Here is a 25676-nt window from a genome sequence, read left to right as displayed (position 1 = left end):
TCTCACTTCCATACTGCTGTGTTATGTCTTGTTTTGTGGAGCTTTCTGCTTCACTGATGTTTTGTCAGCTTGCTCCATGTTGAATTATGCATAGGTCTCCTGTGAACACCGTATACTGTGGTCTGCCAGTGCTTACAGTACCGTTATTATTGATATAGGGGAGGCATCAGTGGTGTGTTTAGCTTCTAGATGATACATGAGACTTGACGTACTCCAGTGATATACAAATTCACGACATCGTACTGAGTGGAACTAACTTTTGTTTTATCAAGATTTGCAGTTTAAAAGAACCTGCTGTTTTAAAGCTGTATTTAAACGAGAGGGCTGCAGTTACGGATTATATTATAGCAACATACAGCGCACAAGCCGCTAGACTTCAGTCTTAACTACAGATAGTTTAAAGAGACTAAGAAATGGAATAATGGCATTAAAATAATTTATGAGATGAACTAATTATTTAGCTATGATGTCTCTATGCACTTGTCAATTATTATTATTAATAATTAATATTAGTTGATATCAGTTGTTAATAAAAACATATTTCTTTAGTTACTATTTTAAATAAAAAAACAAATTTGGAACGTTATTGATTTGGCACAATGAGTTAACATGTCCCTTTACAAACAAAGTCCTTAACAGCTTTGTGACTGAAGCTTTATCAGCCAGAAAACAGTCATTATGTTATCCTGGTTAAATAGTAATTGATTGTGCTGAGTTCAGACATTAGCAATATAGGGTTGAAAAAATGCTATGTTCAATGATTATGTCTGAAAATACCACTACAAACATTAAAAAATGTGTGTCAAGTAAAGCAAGTAGATTGTTTGATATTGAAGATTATATCAATTAATGATTAAAAGCCGTTTTCATTCCAGATGAAAACAAGACTGAGGTTCTAGCTATTGTAAAAATATAGTACAGACCAATGTAATACATCTTGTCGCTTAGCGTCCAAGCCCAACATAAGAGAATCTTTGATTGAAGTGTGAGGCAAGGCTGCTCTCAGACTTCTTAGAGATTTGTATCTCTAAAGCACTGAACTGCATACATAAATATCACTCTTCTATTTATTTTTAGAGCTGTGCTTCAGCCTACCAGCTTTCAAAATTGGTCTGCCCTTGTTTCTCTAGCCAGTATTTGCTCATTTTTAGCTCAGAATACTATGTGGAAATAGCTAAGGCTTTGCTTATGAGGCTTGCTAATTTACCCAGCAGTGGATCTGGAATTACTGAAACACTATAAAACTATGACTTGTGTTTTTTTTGAAAAAGCAACTACCACTAGTAGGTGTGCCACTTGTCTGGTTCAGTTAAAAGTTACCTTCTACATTTACTCTAACAGAAAGCACGTAAATGTTAAGCTGGTAAATATGTGTAAATCACTTTAATCCATGTGTCACTGTATTTACTGTGTTTAAGGCCATGTATTTGGTGTATAGGGCTCTTGAGAATGAGCCTGTGCCAATGGCTCTGCCTCCCTCTCTGGTTCCACCATCAAAAAGGAAAAAGGTGACCCCGACTCCTGTGATGCCCCTCCTCCCTTCGCCACCTCCTTCACTCAAAGAAAGAGGTTCTGCCCACTCTGGGTCCAAAACATTACCAGCTAAACCCACACAGCCACAGGTCAGCAGTTATATGGATTACAGTTTTAAACACAAACAGGGTTTCAGCACAGCTTATTCTGTCAATGAAAGTAAAGGCCTCTAATTCTGTAGTTAACTGTGTAATATTTGTATTTTCACTATTTGTTAAGATGTGCGTTAATTAAAAGAAATTGAATTAGACTGGACAAGGCGAAATCTATTCTGAAATGTTGGTGTATTGAATTGCGTAAACTGAACCTCACTTGATGTGTGTTTTTGTGTGTTTTGTAGTGGGTTGTCTCTCCTGCTGATAAAGCTAAGTATGATGAGCTGTTCACTAAGACAGACAGTGACATGGATGGCTTAGTGTCGGGTCCAGAGGTGAGGGACATCTTCCTAAAGACAGGACTGCCCTCCGCCACACTTGCACGCATATGGTGAGGTGACTTGCCAGGGCTGCCACTAATGACTATTTTACTATCGATTAATTTATTGACTCTTTTATAGGTTAGTCAGTTAGTATAAATGATGAATTTTCCTCCAAAAAATTATTTATGGCGTTCCCTATGCAAAGAAATGTGCTTAAAATAATCGCAGAAAGAAAATAATGAGATAAGGTACATGTATGCGCAGCTCATACAAACACACACGCTGCCACCTCAGTCAACATAAAATAAACCCAGATTCTAGCCGGAACATTTTCTCAAACGCTTATTCAGTGAAAAGTCTAAGGTTGCAGGTGGATGACTTTATGGCTTTAATATGTAGCAGTGTAGAGTGTATGTAGCAGCTACAAGGACAACAGATTTTAAAAAGCGTTCCTTACTAATGGTATTTAATAAACTTGAATAGACAGTACAGGGTTTTTGCCTTTTCTGGCAGTCAGTCATCCAGAATGGTGTGTTTTTTCTTCAGGTGCTCATGCATCATGCTAGTGCTGCTGTGGTATGCCATCTAAACTTTGCGCGGTTTAAAAAAAAAAAACATCTTTTTGTTTTTTGCTAATCCGAAGTACTCCTATACTTTTACTTAGTGGTATTTGGGAGAAGCATTTGTTATTTGAATTGAACTGAACTTAAAAACGTAAAATCATAAAAATAATTAAAAAAATTTTTTTTGAAATATCGATGTCAATGCATTTTCTGTGTCAACGTCATTGATTACGTTGACTAATCGCGGCAGCCCTACAAACGGCTGCCATAAATATGACTTCAGCTGTGCTTCACTGGATAGGATTTGAGGGGTATATGATGTAGGAAGCTGGATAACAAAATCTGTGGCGTAAGGGGAAACTTTCTACTCAAAGTCGCAAGAATTGATATTTTATTTTTTAATAGGTAGATTAAGAGGGCCCTTTTACACCTGGCATTAACACACATCATGGTTGAGCTGATCATAATTGGACAGTCTGTTTGACCTGTTATAAATGGACAACAGTACAAAAAACATGACATTTGATGTTTTATCCCATGATCTTTATTCTTTTTGTTTATACATGCTCATTCCAAAGATAATACCTGCAAAACGTTCCAAAAAAGTTGGGCAGGTGCATGTTTATCACTGTGTTACGAGCTGAGAGGTTGACTCATCAGACCACAATACAAGTTTCTGCTGTTAATCAGTCTGTTTCAGATGGGCTTGAACCCAGAGAAGTTGGCAGCGTTTTTGGGCATTGTTGGGGTATGTCTTCCACTGTGTATAGTACAGTCTTAACATGCATTTGTGGATGCCGCGACAAACAGTGTTTGACAAATGGTTTGTCAAAGTATTCCTGAGCCCATGCGCCATTATGCTTATTAAGGACTAGACCTTTGCTGGATGCTACGTGTACATCCAAGCGTGATTACATCACTTCCGTTGAAATATTTTTGAACATTTAAGTGTTCTGTTCTTAAATTGCCCTGTCCCAACGTTTTTAAACATGTTGCATGTTTCAGAATGAGCATATTTTAATAAAAAAAAACAGTGAAGTTCATAAGATAAAACATTAAATGTCGTGCTTTTGTACTGCTTTCATTTAAAGACAGGTCAAGGTGGATTTACAAATCACAGCTTTCTGCTTTTATTTGCAACTGTCCCAACTTTTTTAGAGTTGGATTCATATAATTTACAGTAATAACAACTGGGTGAGCTTATTTTAAATATGTTATATTTACAAATGAAAGCATCTAAATAAATTAGCTCCCTGGACAGCAAATTATTTGCATGCATCGTCTAATACTTTTTGTGTCCCCTTGTCTTAATAACAGTACCAATCCTGTCAGGTATGGATTACACCAGTCTCTTGAGATTCCTGTGCATTCTAGCCCACACTACCACAAACTGAATGTGCAATTTCATTCAGAGTTTGCGTGCATTTATTTCAGCATTCCACTTGGGTAAAATGAGAGTCAGTCAAAGTGTTCCAGTGTTCCATCATGTCTGTTGGCCCAGTCATATACAGACATCCTACAGTTGTCATCCTGGAATGTGGGAATGTCAGTGTTGGGTTTTGCATTAAGCACAAAGAGTGGGCTATGGACAGGATCCCAAGTGACTGATGTAATCTTTACCTGACAGGATGAGTGCTGTCATTAAGACAGATGAATGCCTAACCCAGTATTAGAGAAGAAATGATGCATGTGCCTTTTTTTTTCAAAATCTGTTTTGCTTTAATAAAAAGAACTTGAGTTAGAAACTTTTAGATAAAAGTTTTCTTTTGAAGTGATTTCCACCCCTAGCAAAAATCATGAAGTACCTAAAGGCTTACATATGTGATTTGGAACTGTGACTTATGATGAGTTGAAAGACTATGCCATTTCATGTCATTTGTTTGTCAAATTCAGTGCACTGAGACAGAACAGTGAAACATCTCCATGGTGTGCTATAATTGTTCTTAGTTAAATTGCTACTCAGTTGAGAAAATCAGAAAGGATCACTTTATTTATCTGAACACAATGACAACTATTGTAGCCTACTAATACCAGCTGATAGAATTGTATCATGCTAGCCACTAAATATTAACCAATGTGTAGTTCTGTGGCACTCCAGAAACTGGAGTGGTGCTTCTTATTGATCTTTGGTCTCTGTGATATGTGTTTTAAAGCCACATTTAACTATTGTTCTTCAGATTATAAAAGTTTATACAGATTTATATAATTATATAATTATCTCATACATGCTTTGTTTTCTTTACAGGGAACTGTGTGACATTGGTGACATTGGAAAACTGACCAGAGAGCAGTTTGCATTGGCTCTCTATCTAATCAATCAAAAGCTCTCCAAAGGTATTGAACCACCCCAAACCCTTTCTCCAGAGATGATCCCTCCCTCTGACAGGCTAGCCCGACAGGTAATACTCCTCCCATTTATGACCACCTTCATTTATTTGACATTTGTATGACTTAGAGAATAAACATTGTTATTGTATTGTTTTGGACCATGCAAGACAAGCTGTCATAGTCATATTAAGTTGAGGTGGTTTCACTGTGTTCTACTAATCATGCATCTCCTTTGTATGTGGGCTCTAGCTTTCTGATGTCTATCAGTTTGCCTGTCTGTGTGAGTCTGTTAAATCTCTCTCCTGTCTTTCCGTCTGCCTCCTGTAGTCACCATGTCTTTTGTTTCTCTCCATCACCAGCCCTTCTGTCTTCAAACATATGGCTTAGTTTTCTATTTTAAGTGCTTGCATTTTGCATATGAGATCTGTCTTGTATCCCTTTGCTTTTTCAACCCCATATGTTGTTTGGTTTTTAAAATTTTTTTTCCATTACGTTACTTTTTAGACGTGGGCGTATGTAAAACTTTGCATTGCAAATTAGTTTAATAATTACATTTATTAGCTATGTAGTAACTGAAGTTACTTGTTTATTGTTTTTGACGTATGTGAACCTGTTGTTTAATTTGAAATAACGCATGGCTGATGCTTAAATAACCCTATTTTTTTTGTCTTATTGCCTCTTTCTCTTTCTCCTGCTCCCTCCATCCTCTGTCCTGGACAGAATAACGCTGTGTCTTGTCAGGCTGCAGACTTCTCTGCCATTAAAGAGTTGGACTCCCTCAGTAATGAGATCATGGACCTGCAGAGGTGAGAAATTTAAGCTGTAATTAAGTCATGATTTGAGAAACAGAAATACGTTCTTGTGTTTGGCAGAGGTCGTATTATTATTGTTATTATTATTATTATTATTATTATTATTATTTTATTTTATTTTAATACATAGTATATTTATATTTTTATATTATTATATTTTAACATATAACACATAATACACTTTGGCATGTAGGCCATTTAGCATTTTCTGGGGTTTTTTTTTCTGTTCTGCCAAGCTTCCTTTTGCTGTGCATGTGTGTGGTATTTATAGGCTCGTGGGTGGGAACCCTCTCACAATCTCTCTCACACGCTTGGACACACAAGTAGGCAAGCAGGTGCACAGCAGGCTATGAAAGTGCTAAGAGACAAGTGTTTTTCTTCAGCCTTTGTCTGATTGGAAATCCGTCCGACCCTCTTATCAGAATCTTTATTCGCCTAATACTAGTACATGGAATTTTTCTTAGTGCAAGTCTCAATATTTAATGTTAAATTCGGGAAAATAAATGACTGAATTTATTGAAAAGAAGGATTATAGCAAGATATTTAATGTAGCTGTGTACATTATAGTGTGTGCAACGGAGGAATGTGAAAAAGGTCATTATTAGTAAGATTACGGCCTGTGGAAAGACGCTACAGATGAGGCGGTTGGTCTGAGTCTTGAGGGTTCCTACTCTTTGTCTTTGCCGAGGTAGAAAGCTGTAAGAGAGAGTGACAGACCTTGGTCTGAGGGGTTAACCATGCTTTCCCCCACATTGTGGGCTGAGTGTATCGTTACACTCTTGTTGTCTATACAGTTATTGATGTCGCATAATATTGGTTTTTAGATTTAACTGTATTTATAAATAACAATCATAAAAACAGTCATCATATACTACTGCAGTAGTACTTTCCTGGGTGCTTTAGACTGTTTTGAAAGAACATTTAAATAAATAAATAAAATGGTCTGATCAAAGCTGTGTTAAGCTTATACCACATTATTTACCAGCACTCTGCAAGAATGGCTTCATTAACTTTTTACTGCAAACTGTCATATATTTGTAGATTGTGCTGCTGAGTTTTATCCACACCCAGCCCCAGTTTGTGTGTGGGTGGAAATGAGAAAGGCAAAGGTGGTGAGAGACTGTGTTGTGTGTTGGATTGAAGCAGAGAGGTGAGATTTTGAGAGCTGTGTACACACTCTCATCTGGGAGCTGTGTGTGTCTCCTGAGGTTCGTATTCCGTGTGACGGGCGGCGCTACCTCACTGTTGGAGAGGAGCAGCTGGGCAGGGATGCTCATTCACACAAACATGTCGCTGAGAAAAAGGAGAACCTGTCATTGATCAAGGCTAACGCTTCCACTGACAACATCACTATATTGGAAAGTGGGGGTGGAGGTTGGGGAGTGCAGATGCTTTTCACTCTTCTACTTCCCTTTTCTAAGAAATTGAGAGCACAAAAAGCAAGGGGGAAGCCACAAAGAGAGTGGTGAACAGACAGAAATGTGCAAGAAGGAAATAAAGAAAGGACAATAAGAAAGGTAGAACAGAGGTATTGAGAATGGAGAGGATCTCACAACTAAGATGATGCATTTTGTTTGGGATTGCCTTAAGTCGCCACGACAACGAGCCACCTCCAGCGAAAGGTAAGCAAATGCTCCTTCTCTTCAGGAGCCAAGGCCTCCGGAAGGAGGAGAAGAACAGATTTAGACCGAATTTGACACGGTGACGCTGCAGAGTTATTGGCTAACCTTGTTCTTACTGTAAGTCCTTGGCTGGATATTTTGAATGAGTGGCCAAGGCTTTTATTACAGGACCTTGTCTCTTTTTGCTCTATTTTTGTATACCAGTGCATTTCTGTCTAGCACTATTTCTCTTCCATCTCTCTCTCTCTCTCTTTTTACCCCTCTCAACCTCTTTTTCCCCTTTTTCCCCTTTTTCCCCTTTTTTCCCCCCCCCTTGCTGTTTTTACTGTATTGAAATCCCAGGAGTCTGGCTGACTCAGCCTGTGTGTCAGAGAGAGAGAGAGTTTGACTCATGGCAGGAGCTTTTTCTGAGTTCAGTTTTAACTCCACTGCAGCTGAAATGAAGCAGTGGTTTAAATCCAGATATTATTGAACGCATGGATTTATTTGATATTAAATTTCATAAACCTGACACGGTTGTGTCAACTGCTGTATCCTGAGTGAATCCGTGAAGACATATTTAACTAGCTCTTTAGCTTGGTCTAAATTAGCCTAACAGTCTGTCAGTAGCATAGTGACACATCTGTCAAACATCTATAAAGATTTCTATATGCATAAAAACACAAGCAAAAACCAAATTTTCTAGCTGCCAGCATACATGCTTCATAGCAAGGTCAGTCTTAAGTTAGTTGCTTCTAGTTTTTTGCTTTTCAGGATCCAGGTAATCAAAACAGATTCAGTGATGTTGAGGTTTGGACTCTGGGGTGGCCAGCCCATTTTTCTTGCAGCAGCAGCTTCTTTTTTTATTTGCAAATATCCTTGTTTTATCTATTTCATTTTCTCAGTAACAGCTTCTTGACATTTACAATTTACATATATTCCAGACTCAGGCAGAAACACCTGTTTTTTTTCAAATCTGAAGCTAGACTAGAACTTTATTTTCTATCTCTCAATGATGAAAACTTTAAATACTGTTTGTCTGATGGCGGTGACAGCTTTTGTGGTCTACCGGGTCTTGCACGGTAGTCAGGAGTCCCATTTTGTCTGTATTGCTTAATCATTTTTTTGAAAACCAAGTTCGAGTTCTTTGTCTTTATTTATTTATTTATTTATTTATTTGTATTATTATTATTTTTTTTGGAGGTCCAGTTTTGATCAGTTAGGCCATTTGAAAGATACCTTGATCAAAACCAAGTGCCTTCAAATCAGCTTTGGTCTTTTGTTCATTTCTCATTTGTGCCCAAGTCCCTCATATTATTGTATTGTATATGTCCTATTCCTGTTTAAGGCACTTATTTATTGGCTTTAATTAAATTTAATTGGGGCATAGAAAATTTGCCTTACATGCATTATATAAATGTTGGCTCAGTTTTGTCATCCTTAAGGATGGAGCGCCCACTCATCTCTCTCTCTCTCTCTCTCTCTCTCTCTCTCTCTCTCTCTCTCTCTCTCTCCTCTCTCTCTCTCTCTCTCTCTCCCTCTCTCTCTCTCTCTCTCTCTCTCCCTCTCCCTCTCCCTCTCTCTCTCTCTCTCTCTCTCCCCACTTCCAGCCATCTGCACATGTGCAGTTCTGGCACCTCTTCCTTCAAACACTCACACATGCGCTTCCCCCCACAAGCACTCTCTCCAGTAGACATACAGACATGGTGCTGGAGGGGGAAGCAGTGCAGCCGGCGGGCGGCTGGCTGGCAGTGCCTTCTATTGCCGCAGTGATTAAATACTCTTGCTTGTGCTGGTCTTTCAGAGAGAAAAGCTCTGTGGAACAGGAGATCAAAGAGAAGGAGGAGAGCATCAGAGAGAGGACCAGTGAGGTGCAGGTAAGGATGTATGCATGTGTGGAAATTCGTCTGTAATTTAAGTTTTTATCTTTTGAAAAAACCATGGCTTCCAAATGTTGGAGTTGGCCTTAGTTACTACATGTTCATCACAAATGGCTTTCACATAGGCACTGCATCTGCTTTTCTGTCATTAACTACTGATTGATTGCTGATTGACTCCACTCACTGTCGAGTACATTCTCTCTTGTCTGTGAGAGGGTGTGTAAAGGATTTTGTGAAGCACTCGCAGAATGTGTGAGGGTGTTCTATTGTTTATTGTTGAAGCTGCTTTGAGAGCCAGCCCTTGTTCTTTCCTGTTCTATATTGCGGTTGTGATATGCTTAGCAATATATTAAAAAAAATCACTGGTGAATTAATAATGTTACATGCTTAAAGGGGGGTTTGCATTATTTTGATTAAAATGATTTACATTTAAATACCTTAAATACCTTAATTTGTCAGAACACTCACAGAAACAGTCATGTGGAACTGTGATTGGTTAAAATGCTCACAAGACCCAGAAATTACATTGGCATTGGTTAAAGGCCTCGTTTGCAGTTTGCAGCCTGCTTTGAAATCTGGATTGTAAAGCTAGTATCACAGTAACAGTACACAGACTACATATTGTGAGGCTCATTCTCATTAAAAAAAAATACCTCTGGTTCATTAGCTTATACTTTTTTAGAGTTCACTCTAAAAGAAGTAATGCTCTGGCAAACATGAGGTGACTGTCATGAGTGTGGCATATTTCCCAGTTTAAGATTTTACAAAGAATTTTAGTGGTATAGTTTTGTTCCTTGATTATTTGCCTTTTGCTGCTCCTCAGGGACTGCAAACACAGCCAGAAAGCTTACCATAGAATAGCACCGCTAGTTCATAAAGTATTTCTTATGAAGTCTTTCTAATTCATATCTCATCTGGAATAAATCTGTTCACTTACTTATAGACAGGGTGTTTATCAGTGCTTCTTTATCCTGGTTAGCTTTCTGAAATGTAATATCTTTGTATAAACAGATCTGGCCAAAGCGCCAGCACATTTAATTTCTGCAATAAGCAATATTGACAACAAACCAGTGAAAGCGATGGGGAGACAAAGAACGAGTCCCCCTGCTGTGTAGCCATATTGATGCTACAGATGCTCCATCTCCCTGGGGTTCTTCTTGGATAGTTTCAAACCATGCCACTTGCAAGCTATTTTCACTCTAAAAGCAAAAGTGCTCAGTTGCAACATATTGCTCAAATACTTTTTTTTCCTCCTTTTTGCTTCCCACACTGGTCAGAATTCTGAACTGACCCACATGTACAAAAGAACAATACTTTTCCAAAAAACTGCAGTTCTCTGTCTTTCACATGATGCTTTTCACTTGATATAAAAAAAAGTCTGTGCTTGTTTTAATTGTGGAGGCCATTTAAATAGAGAAATCGTCTATGAAATGTTACTGATTAACAGACCCCAAAGTATCCTTAAAGTAGGTTTTGAATAGCTGTCCATTTCAAGCCTTCTGTTATAGAACAGCATTATTATTGTTTACACTGCCTGCACTTGTCTTGCTTGTCCTACAAATTGAAACATGTGAAGCGTAGCCATAGTAACAGGCATTTGGATGACGTTGCTGTAAGGGGTCTATTGCATCCAGTGTGAAATTATGATGAATATTGAGTTTGACTGGCGTAAAAGCCTAATGAAGTCCAGTCTGGCTGAGCCAATCAGAGGTCGCATTGCCACATATGAGATATGTATCAGATTTCAGCACTACATTTGAAGGTGGCCCAGTTGTAACTGAAAAATGTCAGATTCAATGTGTTTTCCTTTCCACACTGTCATTGCAAAACAAAACTGTCACACATAGGAAGACAAAATCAGATTTGCCTACCTTTATCTGCAGTTTGAACATTGCTTGGTTCTCATCATTATCTTACCATTTTAGTATCTGCTGAGCTTTCCTCTCAGACTGTCTGCTAGCCACGTTCATGTTCTCTCAGTGTAGAAGATGGTGTTTGAAATCAAAGATCTAATCAGGTTAAATGTAGATAGTCTCTACTCAAAGAAGTAGGATTTGATTTGGAATTTGTGTAGTTTTGACTGTGCAATTGTGTGACTCCTCCTTTACCAAATTGCAGTGCTCAACTTGACTGTTTGCTAAATATGATGAAGGTCTATACCTGATGGGATCTTCTCAGTGAGAAATTATGATTAATGGTAACAGTGTGTACATAAGAAGGATCATGAAAGATCAATGCTCCATACTTTGGAAAACAAAGCCTTCATATTCTAACTGTAATCAATATATGCTTAAGCTTTTAATAGACTTGAAAGACTCTTAGCTGGCAGATGCAACCCTGAGATGAATAATGAAACAGATGGAGAGAGAGAGTTTGAGAACTTGGTGCTTTGTCTAAATGTGGCCTGGTGAACAGCTTTCTTCAAATGTTCTCAAATGAGTTCTCCCTCAACTAGAGCTGGGTATCATTCAAAACGTTTTTTGATCTTGATACCAGTACCGATACTTTGACTAACTTCCATATTTTTTAACAATACTTTTTTGATACTGTTGTTTAAATTACAAACTGAAAGTGGGTGTGGCTTAAACCAGAAATCAGTTTGAGGTGCTGGAAGTGGGTATATTTAATGACCGCAGCAAATTACAGTCTAATGAAGAAGCACTGATGTTAATAACATGCATACAGAATGTAGTTTAGACAGCCACTCCTCAGTGTAGATGCTTATTGGCTCATGGATGCTACAAGTTTTCCATGTTTGCATTGTGGAATGTGGTGCTGAAGACTCTGGTTCTGTTAAAACTGAGGAGCTGACAACTATATGTCCATGATTATTTGACCGGAAATTACTACTAATCTTCTAAAACTCTATATTCTAAAGTTCTAAAGGTGTATTTACCTCTCATTACTAGTCCAAGTTAAAACAAACATAAATACCATGACCGGTCTTAGCTTTCTCTCAGTGTACCTCAGTAGGTCTCAAAAGTCGTCGTCATCCACCACGTCCTCTTTAACCCATATGTAATTTCCTCTCTGCCGTGCATCACATTTCCTCTTGGAGACCAAATAGTTGTCCATCTTATCATTTGCAGATGTTTGCTTTCGATATAAAATGTTGTAGTTGTGCTGCCATCCTCTCAAAACGTTATGCCAAACACCCATATTTTTAGTTGCACGTTAGATTTTGTTAAAGCATTCCTCAACGTGATTGATTGGTTAAACAATTGTTTGAGTTTTGATACCCAGCCATTCCTTCAACATTACAACAACATTACAACAGCTGTTGCAAGTCACTAATTTTGTTGTTCACGCTGAGAGCAAACATGTCTACATAAATGATCTTTGAAACTCTAGCTCATGGTCTTTAAAGGGCCATGGCAGTGCCAGTTATCTGCCCTGTTGAGCCACTCCTTTATGCTTGGAAGCAGTTTCCAGTAATGGAGCTCAAGCACAATTAAATTGGCCAGTTTGCCTAGTCTCTAGAGGCAGAGAAAGAGGCATACAATTAAATACAGTTGGTTTATACGTCTACATTATATTACAAGATACTTTCATTGCTTTCCCTCCCTCTCTAGGACCTGCAGGATGAGGTGCAGAAGGAGAGTGAGGAGCTGCGGAGGCTGCAGACCGAGCGGCAGGAGGTGCAGGAAGTGCTGGAGAGACTGGATGAGCAGAAGTCATCTCTGGAGGAGCAGCTCAAGCTCATACGGCAGCAGTGCAGTCAGGAAAACCAGCTGGTGTGTGAAAGAGAGAGCAAGAATCAGCCAGTGCTCTGACTGGCTTACATACACAGTTCTAGTCACTCTTGTAGTCATGCTTCAAGTATGATTCAGACTTGAAAATCAGATACATTTATCAGCTAAGAAGAAGAGGCTGACTCCTTGTTAATGTGTTCGTCATACATAGCTATTAGTGGGCGGTATGGCCAAAAATGTATTTCACTGTATAATTAGGATGTCAGGCAGTTTCTGCATATATCAGGGTAAAGTGTTTTTTTATGTTTTAGATGCTTAAAACCTCTTTTTGTAGGTTACCAGGAGCTTATTATTTAGGGATTTCCCTTCACCTTTAATAAGAACCATACTTTAAAGTAATAATGTATACATTTTTTTGTTCAGATTGAAAGAAGTAGCATTACTGAGTCTGGAGGAAAACAAAATACGCTAAAATAAGGTGTGCGAGTCATCTTATAAATTGATGTTTAATGTTTAATTTTAAATGCAAAATCAACATTATGCTGATAAAGATATAATGGCAATAACAGATAATTCACCTCCAAGACGCGTCCTTCAAGTTTTTACTGAGTTCTCTTCGAATGCTCTTTTAACATGCTCGCAAACGTCAGATTCATGCGCTTATGGGATTCCAAAGACCTGACGTTACAAAATGTTCTTCCACGCATTGCATGCAATTAGACATTTCCACATTCCACACTAATTCAGCTAATTAACATGCTCTTCATGGCCTGAAAAATGTTCAGAGCAATGGGTCACCAGGGATTGGGAACCCCTGCACTAATGGTCGTTCAGCTGTTCCGAGCTATATCCGATCTATGTTTTAGATGCTTTCTTCTACAAGTGAAGTATTTATTTAATAATAAGTTATTAACTGATAATAACTAAATAATAAAATCAACTAAATAATGAAATAATAAATGTAGTTGTCAACTGATCTGCCTCGATATACACTATATGGCCAAAAGTATGTGGAAACTTGAACATCACAACTGTATGCGTTTATTAGGCATCTAATTCCAAAATCATGGGTATTATTATGCAGTTGCCTTCCCAACCCCCCGCCTGGCTTGTGGCTATACAAGCCTTCTCTCTTTTGGAATGGCTTTCCACAAGATTTTGGAGTGTGTATGTGGGAATTTGTGCACAGTCATTCAAAAAAGCGTTTGTGAGGTCAGTCGCTGATGTTAGACAAGAAGGCCTGGCTTGCAGTCAGCACTTCCAGTTCATCCCAAAAGTGTTCAGTGGGGTTAAGGTCAGGGTTCCCCCACACCAAACACATCAAACTAGGTCTTCATGGACTTTGCTTTGTGCACAGGGCCACAGTCATGTTGGAACAGGAAAGGGCCTTCCCCAAACTGTTGCCGCAAAGCTGGAAGCATATAATTGTCTAAAATGTTTTTGTATGCTGTAGAATTAACATTATCCTTCCCAAATCCTGGCCAGAGCCGAGAGGCCGAGCCCAAACCCTGAACCACAGCCCCAGACCATTATTCCTCCATCAAACTTTACTGTTGGCACTACGCGTTCTAAAAGGCAGTGTTTTCCTGTCATCTGCCAAATCTGTATTCATCTTTCAGACTGCCAGAAAGTGAAGTGTGATTCATCAACTGTAGTGAGTGATGCAATAGAGGGTAGGTGATTTTTATGCGCCACACGCTACTTGGTGATCCTGCTCTATGAGTTTGTGTGGTCTACCACTTTGTGGCTGAGCTGTTGTTGCTCCTGTGTTCTTAAATTTCACAATAATAGCACTTACATTTGATCAGGACGGATCTTGCAGGGCAGACATGTCACAAACTGACTTGTGGCAAAGGTGGCATCCAATGACAGTGCCATGTTTGGTCACTGGCGTCTTCACTGCGACCCATTCTACTGCCACTGTCTTTGTCTATGGAAATTGCATGGTTATGTGCTTGATTTATACATCTGTTAGCAATGGGTGTGGCTGAAACACCTGAACTCAATAATTAGTGTCCGTATACCGTAGTGTTTCAGCACCAATTTTCAAATATGAAGTATTCTGGATGTTTATATTATTAACTTGATTCTTGATGTTATACAGCTTTCTTGTTTATTTTAGGGGCATATACAGCTCTGTTCATCGTTCTGGACACTCACATTTTTACAGCTAATTTTTTTTACAGCTTTCTACTAATTATTTGCACAGGACTAATATATTAGAATCATTTTATAGCTGCAGCAAAATTTGTGTATGTCATCCAGTGGTGATTGCGAACTTTTGAGTGGCAGTATATTAGTGGCAGTATAGACAATAACTGCTCATTGTTATTAATTGCTGTCGTGTTTGTGTGTTCAGATCCAGTCCCTGCAGGCAGAGCACTCTGAGCAGGAACAGAGGATTGGAGACTATGAGGAGGAGCTGGTGAGAGCCAGAGAGGAGCTGCTCCATCTGCAGGAGGAAACGCGCAGTCTGGGAGAAAAAGTGCGATCAGCCCGTGCTCAGCTCTGCCCCCTGCAGGACGCAGTCACAGAGTCACACACACAGATTGCTCAGGTCTGCTCGCTGTCCACCCTGTCTTACTTGTCTTAAGAGAGCATTTGAGAATATGTAAACGCTTAACGTCTATGTTAGTACAGTATGTTTAGCCTGTTGAGATTTATGTAAGAAACCATTTACCTTGATGGCATTTTATTTCAAATGACATGAAAGACCTTTGTTTTATTATTGTCCTCTCCACTATACCTCTCATCATGCTCCACCCCTCCCGCTCTTTATCTTTCCACTCATTCTTCTCTCCTCCCCGTTGCACCCTATACGCTGTCTCTCTCTTATACTTTTCCTTCTCTCTGTCCCATCTCCACCTGTTCTTTGTGTGCATTGTCTTTTCTTTCTTTCTTTCTTTTATTCTTTCTTAATCTTTTTATTTTTATTTTTGTTGTTTTTGTTTGTTTTTTGCTGTTTTCTTATTTTTTTTTTTCACTTCCCCTCTCTCTCTTTCTGTGTGGGCTGTGCTGCAGATGCAGGAACAACTGACTGAGCTGAAGACAGAAGAGCGAGAAGTTACAGCTCAGCTCACCTGGAAAGTCCTTGAAGAGGAGCCTGCGCTTGTGAATGGAACAGCACCCCCTGCTGAACAACCCAAACAGATGCAGTGGCCGCAACTAACAGAACAGCCTCCCACTAAACCAAAGGATGAGGAGGAAGAGGATGAGGAAGATCAGAGCAATACAGATGAGCCGCAGGAGCTGAGGGTGACTGAGGAGCAGCCTGATGAAGAGTCAGCAGAGGTATCCTCCAGTCCTGAAGAGTCTGAGCCTAAAGCTGACCCGCTGGATGACCTGTACACCAGCATGCTGTCCAAAGCTGGCACCATCAGTACTGCCTGGCCTCAGAACCACATGGTGAGAAACTGTGGCTTATTGTAACCCCCATGTGGTGTTAAAGTGCATCAGATGAATGCTTTTTTGGATGAACTGAAATGAAAGCTGAACTTTGGAACAAACTGAGACTACAGATGGCCTTGATGTGCTTGCAGGGACTTTTCTTTCTGTTTCTGTTGTTTTGCTGTTTTGTATTCTGAATATTGAGTGACATTTTGTTTTCAAATGGTATCCGACCAATAACTGAGACGTTGTTGGGTGTTGTTGAACAGATTGCACGTCTAATGTCCCTCTTAGAAATAGTGAAATGGTTCTACACAGCTGACATTTTCACAGTTGATTTGCTACTGCAGATCAAACTGTTTAAACATGTCTGCACTGATGGGAGCAGAAAAGTGAAAGAAACTTTGTTGTGGGCCTATTTAATCTTTTTCTTTTTTTTCTTTTTTTGGTCAAAATTTTCTGCCTTTTTTCTCTGTTGTCTGAAAACCAAAAGTGCAGTTTTTACAATTGCTGGCCGAAATGTCAGTGCATCCTTAGTTATAATTGATTCAGATTTTTGGCAATTTTAAAACCTAAAAATAAAATAAAAATAACTCTGCACTGTAATAAATACATTTTAAAGAACTGTAGTGTCATGCGGTGTGATGTCATGATGCACTTTATCATTTTCAGAAAGAATCATAATCGGGTTGAATTAGATGAGATTCACACATGTACTGCTGCTATAATGAGCACTGTATAACAGGATGAGAATGAGTGGGTTACATTGTGCTGTTTTGGTGTTCTCAGGAAAACACCAGTTCTCCTGCAGCAGTGGAGTCGGAGGTGAAGGAAGCAGAAGAGGAGGTAAAGCAGCAGCCCACTGCCAACGCAACCAAGGTCAGCACACTTACATTTTTGAATAGAAAGCTGTTTAGCAGTTTTTCTTTGCAAAAACTACAAAACTGACAGAACAACTGGCACAAGTTCTATTTTAAGAGTAATGCCATACCACATACCCTTTATCCCGTTGTTATGATATCAGCATTTCATCAATATGCAAATCTTTCAGCTTTTTAAAGCACTTTTTAAAGCACCCAAAGTAATTGTAATACATACTTTTAATATTAGTTGGAAAAAGAAAACTCTCAAATCATTTTAGTGAAAATTCAACATTACTTAGAAAAGTTTCAAAAAAAGGAAGGCATTAAATTTTTGTATAAGACTCTATTCAAGTTGGCTTTCCTACTGGGTGATGTGTAGGTGGAGTCTCAAGCAGCAGAACAGAAGGAAGAGCCCTCCCAGCCTGTTATTGCTCGCCCTGGCAGCCCCTCTACTGATGAATTCTTCCAGTCTGACCCCTTCACTGACAGTAAGACACGCAAACCTGGTTACATACAGACACAAACGCTCATCAGCTTGGCCAGATCTTAAGTTTCCAGAGTTCCCAGTGTGACACTCATCACTGTATTTTTGTGCAGGTGATCCTTTCAAAGATGATGACCCCTTCTCAAAAGTAGACATTTCTGGTAAGCAGGTTTGACTTCAGCCAGTGCTGACTTAACAATTACAGACTTTGCAGAAATTTTGACCTCAGACTAAAGCTTGATTCTTCTACTGTCCAGATCCCTTCGGAGGTGACCCCTTCAAAGGCACAGATCCATTTGCAACAGACACCTTCTTTAAACAGTCTTCCTCAGCCACCTTTCCCACTGGAGACCCCTTTGCTTCCTCTGACCCATTCAGCTCAAGCACAGGCTCTGCAGAACCAGACCTGTTCTCCTCCCGGCTTAACAATACCACTGGGTCCGATCCGTTCTCTTCCAGCGCCGGAACTGCAGTTGCAGCAGATCCCTTCAACTCCAGTGGTAATGCACCATTCGTATCCAAAATGGATACAGACTCGGATCCTTTCAGTTCCGCGTCTGGAGCAGGGGACGACCCGTTCGGTGGGTCAGATCTACCAGCGGTGAGTAAAAATAAATAAATTAATAACTCTAAAGAGAGTTTGACTCACTTTTCACTCTTTCATCCTTGTCAATTTTGTAGAATACGTAACCTGCATCATGTTTAGCCCCTTAAACAGCAAGCTCGTTATTCAGCTATTAAGCTAAGGGTGTGTTGTGATGTTTGATGATTTGGCATGCTGTCAAAAGGGGTTTACAGTGAATTATGTGTATGTTCAGAAATTTAGTCACAGTAAATTACAAACCCATTTCCAAAGAAAGTTGGGACTGTATGTGAAATGCCAGTAAAAACAGAAAAAACTGATTCATAAATTCTGTTTGACCTGTATGAAATTGAAAGCAGAACAAAATCACAGTGAACCTATAAATTGTCTTTTTGTAAATATATGCTCATTCGAAAAATGATATCTGCAAAACGTTCCAAAATGTTGGGACAGGAGCATGTTTACCACTGTGTTACATCATCTTTCCTTTCAGCAGCCCTTAATAATCGTTTGGGGACTGGAGACACCATTTCATCCTGTTTTGAAAGAAGAATTTTTCAGTTGTAAATGTCTTCATCTGCATAACTATATGGGGCAGACAGAATTTTGAACTTTACGCTGGTAACAGTCTGGATGGTCCTTTTCTTCCCTGGCCCAGAGAACACGACGTACATTATTTCCCTAAACAATCTGAAAGTTTGACCTGCCAGGCCATAATACATGTTTCTACTGTGCATTAGTCCATTTCAGATGAAATTGAGCCCAGAAAAGTCAGCAGCATTTCTGTATGTTGTTGACTGATGGCTTCCCCTGTGCAAAGTACAGTCTTAAGTTATGTTTGTGAGTGCAGAGATGAACAGTATTTTTTAATGGTTTGTCAAAGTATTCCTGATCCCGATTTCTCTGGGTTTCCTGAATCTTTTGATAATATTATGCACCGTAGAGGGTGGAATATCTAAAATCTTTGCACATGCTTGTTGAGGAATGTTGTTCTTAAGGAGTTGGACTTTTTGCTAAATGATTTTATGACAAGTGGCTTGTCTTTGTAATACTATCATTTTAAGCAGAGGTCAAAGTGAATTTATGAATCACTGTTTACTGTTTTTAAATGCATTTCATAATCTGTCCCAACTTTTTTAGGAATTGGGTTTGGGGAATTTCATTTTTTTTATTTTTTTAAATTTCCCATTTTAAATAGATTTTGGTCCTTTGAGTCCTGCTACAGTAACATCTCAAACATTGTCTCTGTTTTTCAGAAGGACATAACGCCAGCAGCTAATGACCCTTTTGCTCCAGGAGGAACAGCAGTAAATGCAGATTCAGATCCAGGTGAGCACATACAGCCATCTGCTGGAGAGAGACAGTATTGCTTTCATTTTTTTCACTTCTTAGGTACATTCATTATCAACAGTTTCCTCAGCCATCGCTTTATTCTCAAAGGTGTTTTTAATTCTGCAACTAGGCTCAGTCTGAGGCTCAGTGTTCTCTCTGATGGTTAAGGGCCCTGACACACCAAGCTGACTGATGGTCGTTGGACCCACAGTACTCAAATAGGCTTTTGAGTATGAATTGGCATCATTGGTTGGCTGTAAGACATTTTAGCTTGAAGAGAGAAACGAAAGAGAGCAAAGCAAGCAAATGGCACTCTCAGGAAGGCACACACAGAGTACCTTGTATTAATAGCAATGTTTTGTTGATGTCAGAGGGGATTTAACTGCTTTTGGTATTCGAATGTCTGAATATTTGAACAAGCAGTATTTGAAAATAGTATTCCCAATGAGAAAAAATGGAGTCTGAAAAAAATGCTCTGGTAGCAGATTACCTTAAACTAAGACATTTCACAGACCTTTTTGTCATATGAACATTATTTCACTGCTTAATATACAAATATTCATTTTTAGTAGTGTATTTATTTATTTATTTATTTATTTATTTATTTTTTTATCAAACCTAGTGCTTAACTCAAAGTAGTTTACTTCCACACTCCAGGTTTAGCTTTACAGATTACTGACAGCTGCTGACAGTAAAAGAGTTGGTCTCTTTTTATTTGTTTTTCATTTTTTTTCTTTTCTTTCTTTTTTTTTTCAACTGGAGAATCAGGGGCAAACAGTTGGATCTAGTTGGCAGTAGTTATTCTTTGTTGGTTTGGAGTGTCTGGGTCCTAATGCTTTAGTTGCTGTAGTGGAGTTTTTTAATTAATAAACATTGCAAAATGCAACAAAAGTTCCATAAAGCCTGTGTATTTTGCTCATATTCTAGGCTAATCCTTGTTTGTGTTTCAGATCCCTTTGCCACAGTATTTGGCAACGAGTCATTTGGAGGAGGATTTGCAGACTTTAGCAGCCTGGCAAAGGTAAACTTCATAAGTCCTTTTGCAGTTCAGAGAAAAATTAAGTCTGTCTTTGCTCCACTCTGCTGTACTTTTTGTAGGCCAACTAGGACTAAAATTATGTGAAGTGTAAAACTGTTTATTATAAATATGTTGTATGTCTAAGGTGGTTTTTGGAGTTCAGCCACGCTATAGTTGATCCAGTCTACTTTTAGCCATGTTGTCTGTACTTATTGTACTGAATGTCTGGCATTATGGCTAATTTAAACCTGAATGCCACTTTGAACTCTGTATCTTAATGACAAATTGCACCATTCAAAGGAGACTAAGAATAAAACACATTTTGGATTGAACTGCTACTGATTCTCTATTGTTCCCCTTTGCCTTTCAGTCTAACGGTACAGATCCTTTTGCCTCATCAAACACAAATAGTAAGAATTTATTTAAGGAGGACAACCAATCAGACGTGCCTCCTGCATTACCACCCAAAACGGGGACCCCTACAAGACCACCACCTCCTCCACCAGGTTAGCACTAAGTGAATCTCTTTCTTTTGCTTTTTTGTAATTTCTTTCTTTCTCTCTTTCTATGTTATATTATGGTGTGGGCTGATTTGTTGATATTTACCAATTTGGAGCTTGTGCAAATTGACTTTCTTTTGATTCACACAAAAATCACACCCCCTCCACCCTTTAGTATACTATAAGGCTATGAATACTGGCTTCAATATTGTTTTGGTATCCTACTGTGATATGATACCACACTTGTAGTGGCATACTTGGTGCATAAAAGCATTTCTAGTTTTTACAGTTCAGTGTCATGTCTTGTATATCACAAGAAGGCCCTGCAGCATAAATGAAAAGGTTTTTGATTCAGTCAAGCAGAAGTACACCTAATTCTACTTGTTGTCACAACTGATTTATTATATAAGGTCTGCTCCTGATGGGTGGAATGGAATGAAATGAAAACCTACAGCCACACCAGTACCATATACTAGTATATGGATTAGAGGTTTGGTACCCAACTCAAGCCCAGGGTCTAGAGGGGATATTGCATCAATTTTTTAATTTTTTTTTTTTATTATTTTTTATTGTTATTAGTGTAGGACATTTGTAAATTTTGGCACTCGCACACCTGTTTTTCTGTCTTGTGTGCTTTCTCTCTCTCTCTCTCTCTCTCTCTCTCTCTCTCTCCCTCTCCCTCCCTCCTCCCTCCCTCCTCTCTCCCTGTCTCTCTCCCTGTCTCTCTCCCTGTCTCTGTCTTTCTGTCACTCTCTCTCTTGCGCGCTCTCTCTTAATCACACTGTTAATTAGTCATGATCACACTGTAAACAGTGCAAAGATTGCCAGCTTATTTGCTACGCTCATTCCTGAAAGTAGCGAGTAGAGAAACTTTAACAGTGCATGAGAGGAGAGTGAATGCTGTTTTCTGCAGGTATGATCACCAACTCCATAACAGATACTGTTATTGTATATGGATGTGTGTATTGCCAGTTTATCAGCAACTCATGTCCTCTGTAACAATGCAAAGTACTGTAAAATGGTATCTGCAATTAATCCATCTCTTTCAGTGCCTTGTAGCTTAAGTTCCACATTAAATGTCATCACCAGAATTCAACTGTTGCACCATTTAAGGTGGAACAGGTTTTTTTAATGGAAAATTTAATGGCAAATAAGAATAAAGCTTCAGCCCCATGCATCTGAGCGGGTTCGAGTCGAGTTCGGGTCTTAAGTTTAGCAGTACCATTTGGGCCTGATCGGGTTGGGCATCAAGGTCATGGTTACGAGTTGGGTTTGGGCTTCAATTTCATGCCTGCACAGACCTCTAATATGGATTGGATGATTAAACTCTTCTCTCTCACTTCTTTTACAAATATGTGGCCATCTTGTTTACAACAGCTACATTTGGACATATGGTGTATGTACGTGTGTGTGTGACCTACAGGAAAGCGGTCGAACATCTACCGGTCAGAGTCGTCGGAGTCGTTTCAGCGACGCGGGCCATTCAGTGGGCAGAGCTCTGGAGAGTTCTCCTCCCTTCCTGCTAAAGACACAGTGCCGGATCCCTTCGCCCCCTCCGCCCCCTGCCAAGCCTCCCGTGACTCCGACAGATTTGCCACCTTTGACAAAGTGAGCACCTCCCCTGCCCCCTCTCCACCTCCTGAAACGCAGTAACCATTCCTAACATTAACCTTTCACTTTTCACCTCTGCCTAGCAGCAGCCTTTGCCTCTCAACCCTTAATAGCCAGTAATAGGAACGCTCCATCTGCACTGCTCGTTTCTATTTATTTTGGAGGTGTTGCTCACTATACTCGATACACTGGAGTCATTTCAAGTTTTATATAATGGACATTGTTAATATATTGTCTTTTATTGTATGTAGATAAACAGCTTATGTATGTATTATATAAATAATAAATGAAGACCTTTAAATTTCTTCTAAAATTGCGGTATACTTATTTTTTACTGTTATGTTAAAAAAAATGTATATGTATATGCACAAATGTTAAGTTATCCTAGTATGCTTGTGTTATACTAATTTCAACATGATCAATAAGTTCTCATTAGCTGTGGTTGGAGAGGTGGGGCTGCTCGCCGTAGGCTGTTCTCATTTTACACCAGTGCTCTGTGTCATGGTTTCCACCATTCTGAATAAGGCTTGAGCCCATCCTTGCATGTCCATTGTCCTGCCCTGCCCTCATCTCCCCTCCCTTCACCTCGCTGCACACACTAATCATCTGTGTCCACCTGTATGATTGGCCTACTTCCTGTCATGTAACGCTTTTTCTGAGCTATGATTGGCTCAGGCACTTCCTGGCTGTGAAATCAGTCCCTCTGCATCCTATGACTCCCAGCACACCTTTAGCACATGCTCACCACTTCCTCCCTCTCTGGAGAGAGTGTCATCAGTACGCGTTATAAACTACAGAAAGTGCTCAATAAAATCTTTTATAAGGGTGCCAGCCTTATCTCTTGGCTGCTGTTTGTGTTGTTTTTAAAGCAATGGTTTCAGCTTTATTTTTGATCATTTTCACTTTTGTAATCCGATGAATTGGTGCCAATAAACAGTGTTTCAATAAATTCAAATTTGCAATAGTAAGTCATTGAAAGTGAAGTGATGAGTTACTGGCACAGTTTTAGTTCATTTAGTTTGGTATTGTTTAAAAGTTTTGTATAAGTCCAACATGAGAATACTTGATGATCCACTGCTCAGTTTTCCATTACTTTGAAAATGAAGCATACAAGCTCAGTGGTGAGAGGTGAGGGTGAGGAGTGCCTGTCTGTTTCTGGTCATTTTAAAGCCGACGGCTACTTTGTATGTGGCCTAGTCTTTAATGTGATACATGTGAACAACACACCTGTGTTTTATTTGGTGTACATTTTAACTTTGTCCACGTTTGTACTTTTTAACCCTGTCTCTGTCTGTGAACTGCATGCTTAGCATGGTTACTGTACGTGCAGTCCTAAAGCTGGTATAAATGTGACTCGGCACTTCAGACTGATTGAAATCCTTGCGTTTTAGAACTGTCCTGTGGAGGAAAATGCCTTTGCAGATATTGTATTCAGACAGTGGAATTTACAAAAAAGGCAACTGATGGAAAGAAGGGTCTAACTATAATCAGCAAGTAGCACAATAATGGATTTTTTCACAAATGTAATATTTTCCAATACTTGAATATATCCTGTGCTTGCAGTCAGGATTAAGGATATAGTCTGGTATTTAGGATTTACTCTTCTTAATTCTTAATATTTTACTATATTTATATATTTACTTAATATTTTTAATAATAAATATGAAATAAAAGGAAGAACTTACTGGCACTGCCCAAAAAACATGTATCTCCACATTTCTTTTCTGGTTTTTTCTATATTACTTGAACACAGCAAGATTTAATTATGAAAGGTACCAACAGAAATGCTCCAAATTTACTTGGAATTAAGTCTTTTTTACTTTTATTTACTTGTATTAAAAGTTAATGTTTTTTGCTATTTTGGAGATTAGTGTTGTGTTTTTTTTTTTTTTTGGACAGTGACTAATTTGTTCAGTGTTGTGATTGTGGGGAGCAATAGAGTCAAATGTAATGAAGCTTTTTAAAACATCCTAATTTTTACATTCCGCTACATTGCACTGATCAACCCTATATAGAGCCAGTTTCCCAGGCCAAAATGATGACTCACCATTGGCACTACAGTTTAGTCCAAGACTAGGCTTATGCCATGTCCAGGAAACTGACCCACAGTGCATTGTAGCACACTGTGCATTTATAACATGATTTTTCTGCCAGTCATTACTGGAATCTGTAGCATCAGTATGATTTCTGCCTTGTTTTGTCCTGTATGCAGCATATCTAGTACTAAAAACTGGTAAAACTTTTTTTAGCAAGTGTGCATATGCTGTGCTAGTAAGATATAGGCTTCCAAATACTTGTCATTACAGTACTGTCCCAGTGTTTGTTTTGTAAACTGTTAATGGATAGGTGATTAGAGAAAGCTGTTTGACTACTTTTTTTTCATAGAAATGGGCCAAGTTTCCAAAAGAGCAATAATGTGATGATACCTGGAGCATGTTTCATCCAAAAAAAAGTGAAGTACACGCTATTAAAGTAAGTTATGGTACATAATGCTGCATTGGAAAGCCATCAAGTGTAGAAATGCATCACTACCTCTGACATCCAAGTGAGCTAAGAGCAGTGAAATAGTTACAGTTGTCAAATTGCATATTTTGTCGTTTAGAAAAACTTACAGTAAGTAAGAAGAAATAGTATTGGACTGTATAGCCTTGCTGCATATTAGAGTTTCTAAACGTAATGTAGATGCCTCCCTCTATACCTTGTGAAAGCCTTCAGGAGGTCATTTTTGTGTTAGGAGAACATTGAGGAAAAATGGGGGAAATGCTTTGTGAGGAAAGCCACTGAACAATTCTATTAAAATGTATTTGCATCACCAAAACCTGTGGAAAGTGTTAAACTATGAACACTACAGGCTAGACTGTGAAATGCAGTGCTGTTAGAGAAATCCAACCCTGACTATGTAATATTTTAAACATGCTAAACTTTAGTAGATATCAGTCTACAGCTTTTTGTATTTGTATTTTTTGTATTTTATACATTCTCAATTTACTGAAGGGTAACATTTCACTGAAGGCTTTACTGAAAGATTACGAGATGCCCATGATTCCTGATTTTATAAGTCTCTTCAAATT

At 38.9% G+C, this 25676-nt stretch overlaps 1 protein-coding gene across 2 annotated transcripts in view; it reads left to right on the top strand.

Annotated features, from left to right (window-relative positions):
* The window catches only part of eps15 (epidermal growth factor receptor pathway substrate 15), a 37414-nt gene that overhangs the window by 8463 nt on the left and 3275 nt on the right, over positions 1-25676 (top strand). For both annotated transcript variants that reach the window (XM_036579210.1, XM_036579209.1), the window contains exons 9-24: positions 1419-1622; positions 1874-2019; positions 4760-4913; positions 5563-5648; positions 9060-9132; positions 12708-12869; positions 15187-15384; positions 15849-16232; positions 17004-17093; positions 17457-17565; positions 17675-17722; positions 17819-18162; positions 19401-19473; positions 20427-20497; positions 20865-21000; positions 22418-22602. In XM_036579210.1, the coding sequence (XP_036435103.1) occupies positions 1419-1622; positions 1874-2019; positions 4760-4913; positions 5563-5648; positions 9060-9132; positions 12708-12869; positions 15187-15384; positions 15849-16232; positions 17004-17093; positions 17457-17565; positions 17675-17722; positions 17819-18162; positions 19401-19473; positions 20427-20497; positions 20865-21000; positions 22418-22602 (2463 nt within the window). The remainder of the gene's footprint in view (positions 1-1418; positions 1623-1873; positions 2020-4759; positions 4914-5562; positions 5649-9059; positions 9133-12707; positions 12870-15186; positions 15385-15848; positions 16233-17003; positions 17094-17456; positions 17566-17674; positions 17723-17818; positions 18163-19400; positions 19474-20426; positions 20498-20864; positions 21001-22417; positions 22603-25676) is intronic.

The sequence above is a fragment of the Colossoma macropomum genome, unplaced genomic scaffold, assembly GCF_904425465.1.
Source record: "Colossoma macropomum unplaced genomic scaffold, Colossoma_macropomum, whole genome shotgun sequence".
Classification (NCBI taxonomy): domain Eukaryota; kingdom Metazoa; phylum Chordata; class Actinopteri; order Characiformes; family Serrasalmidae; genus Colossoma; species Colossoma macropomum.
This window is presented reverse-complemented; position numbering and strand designations above follow the sequence as displayed.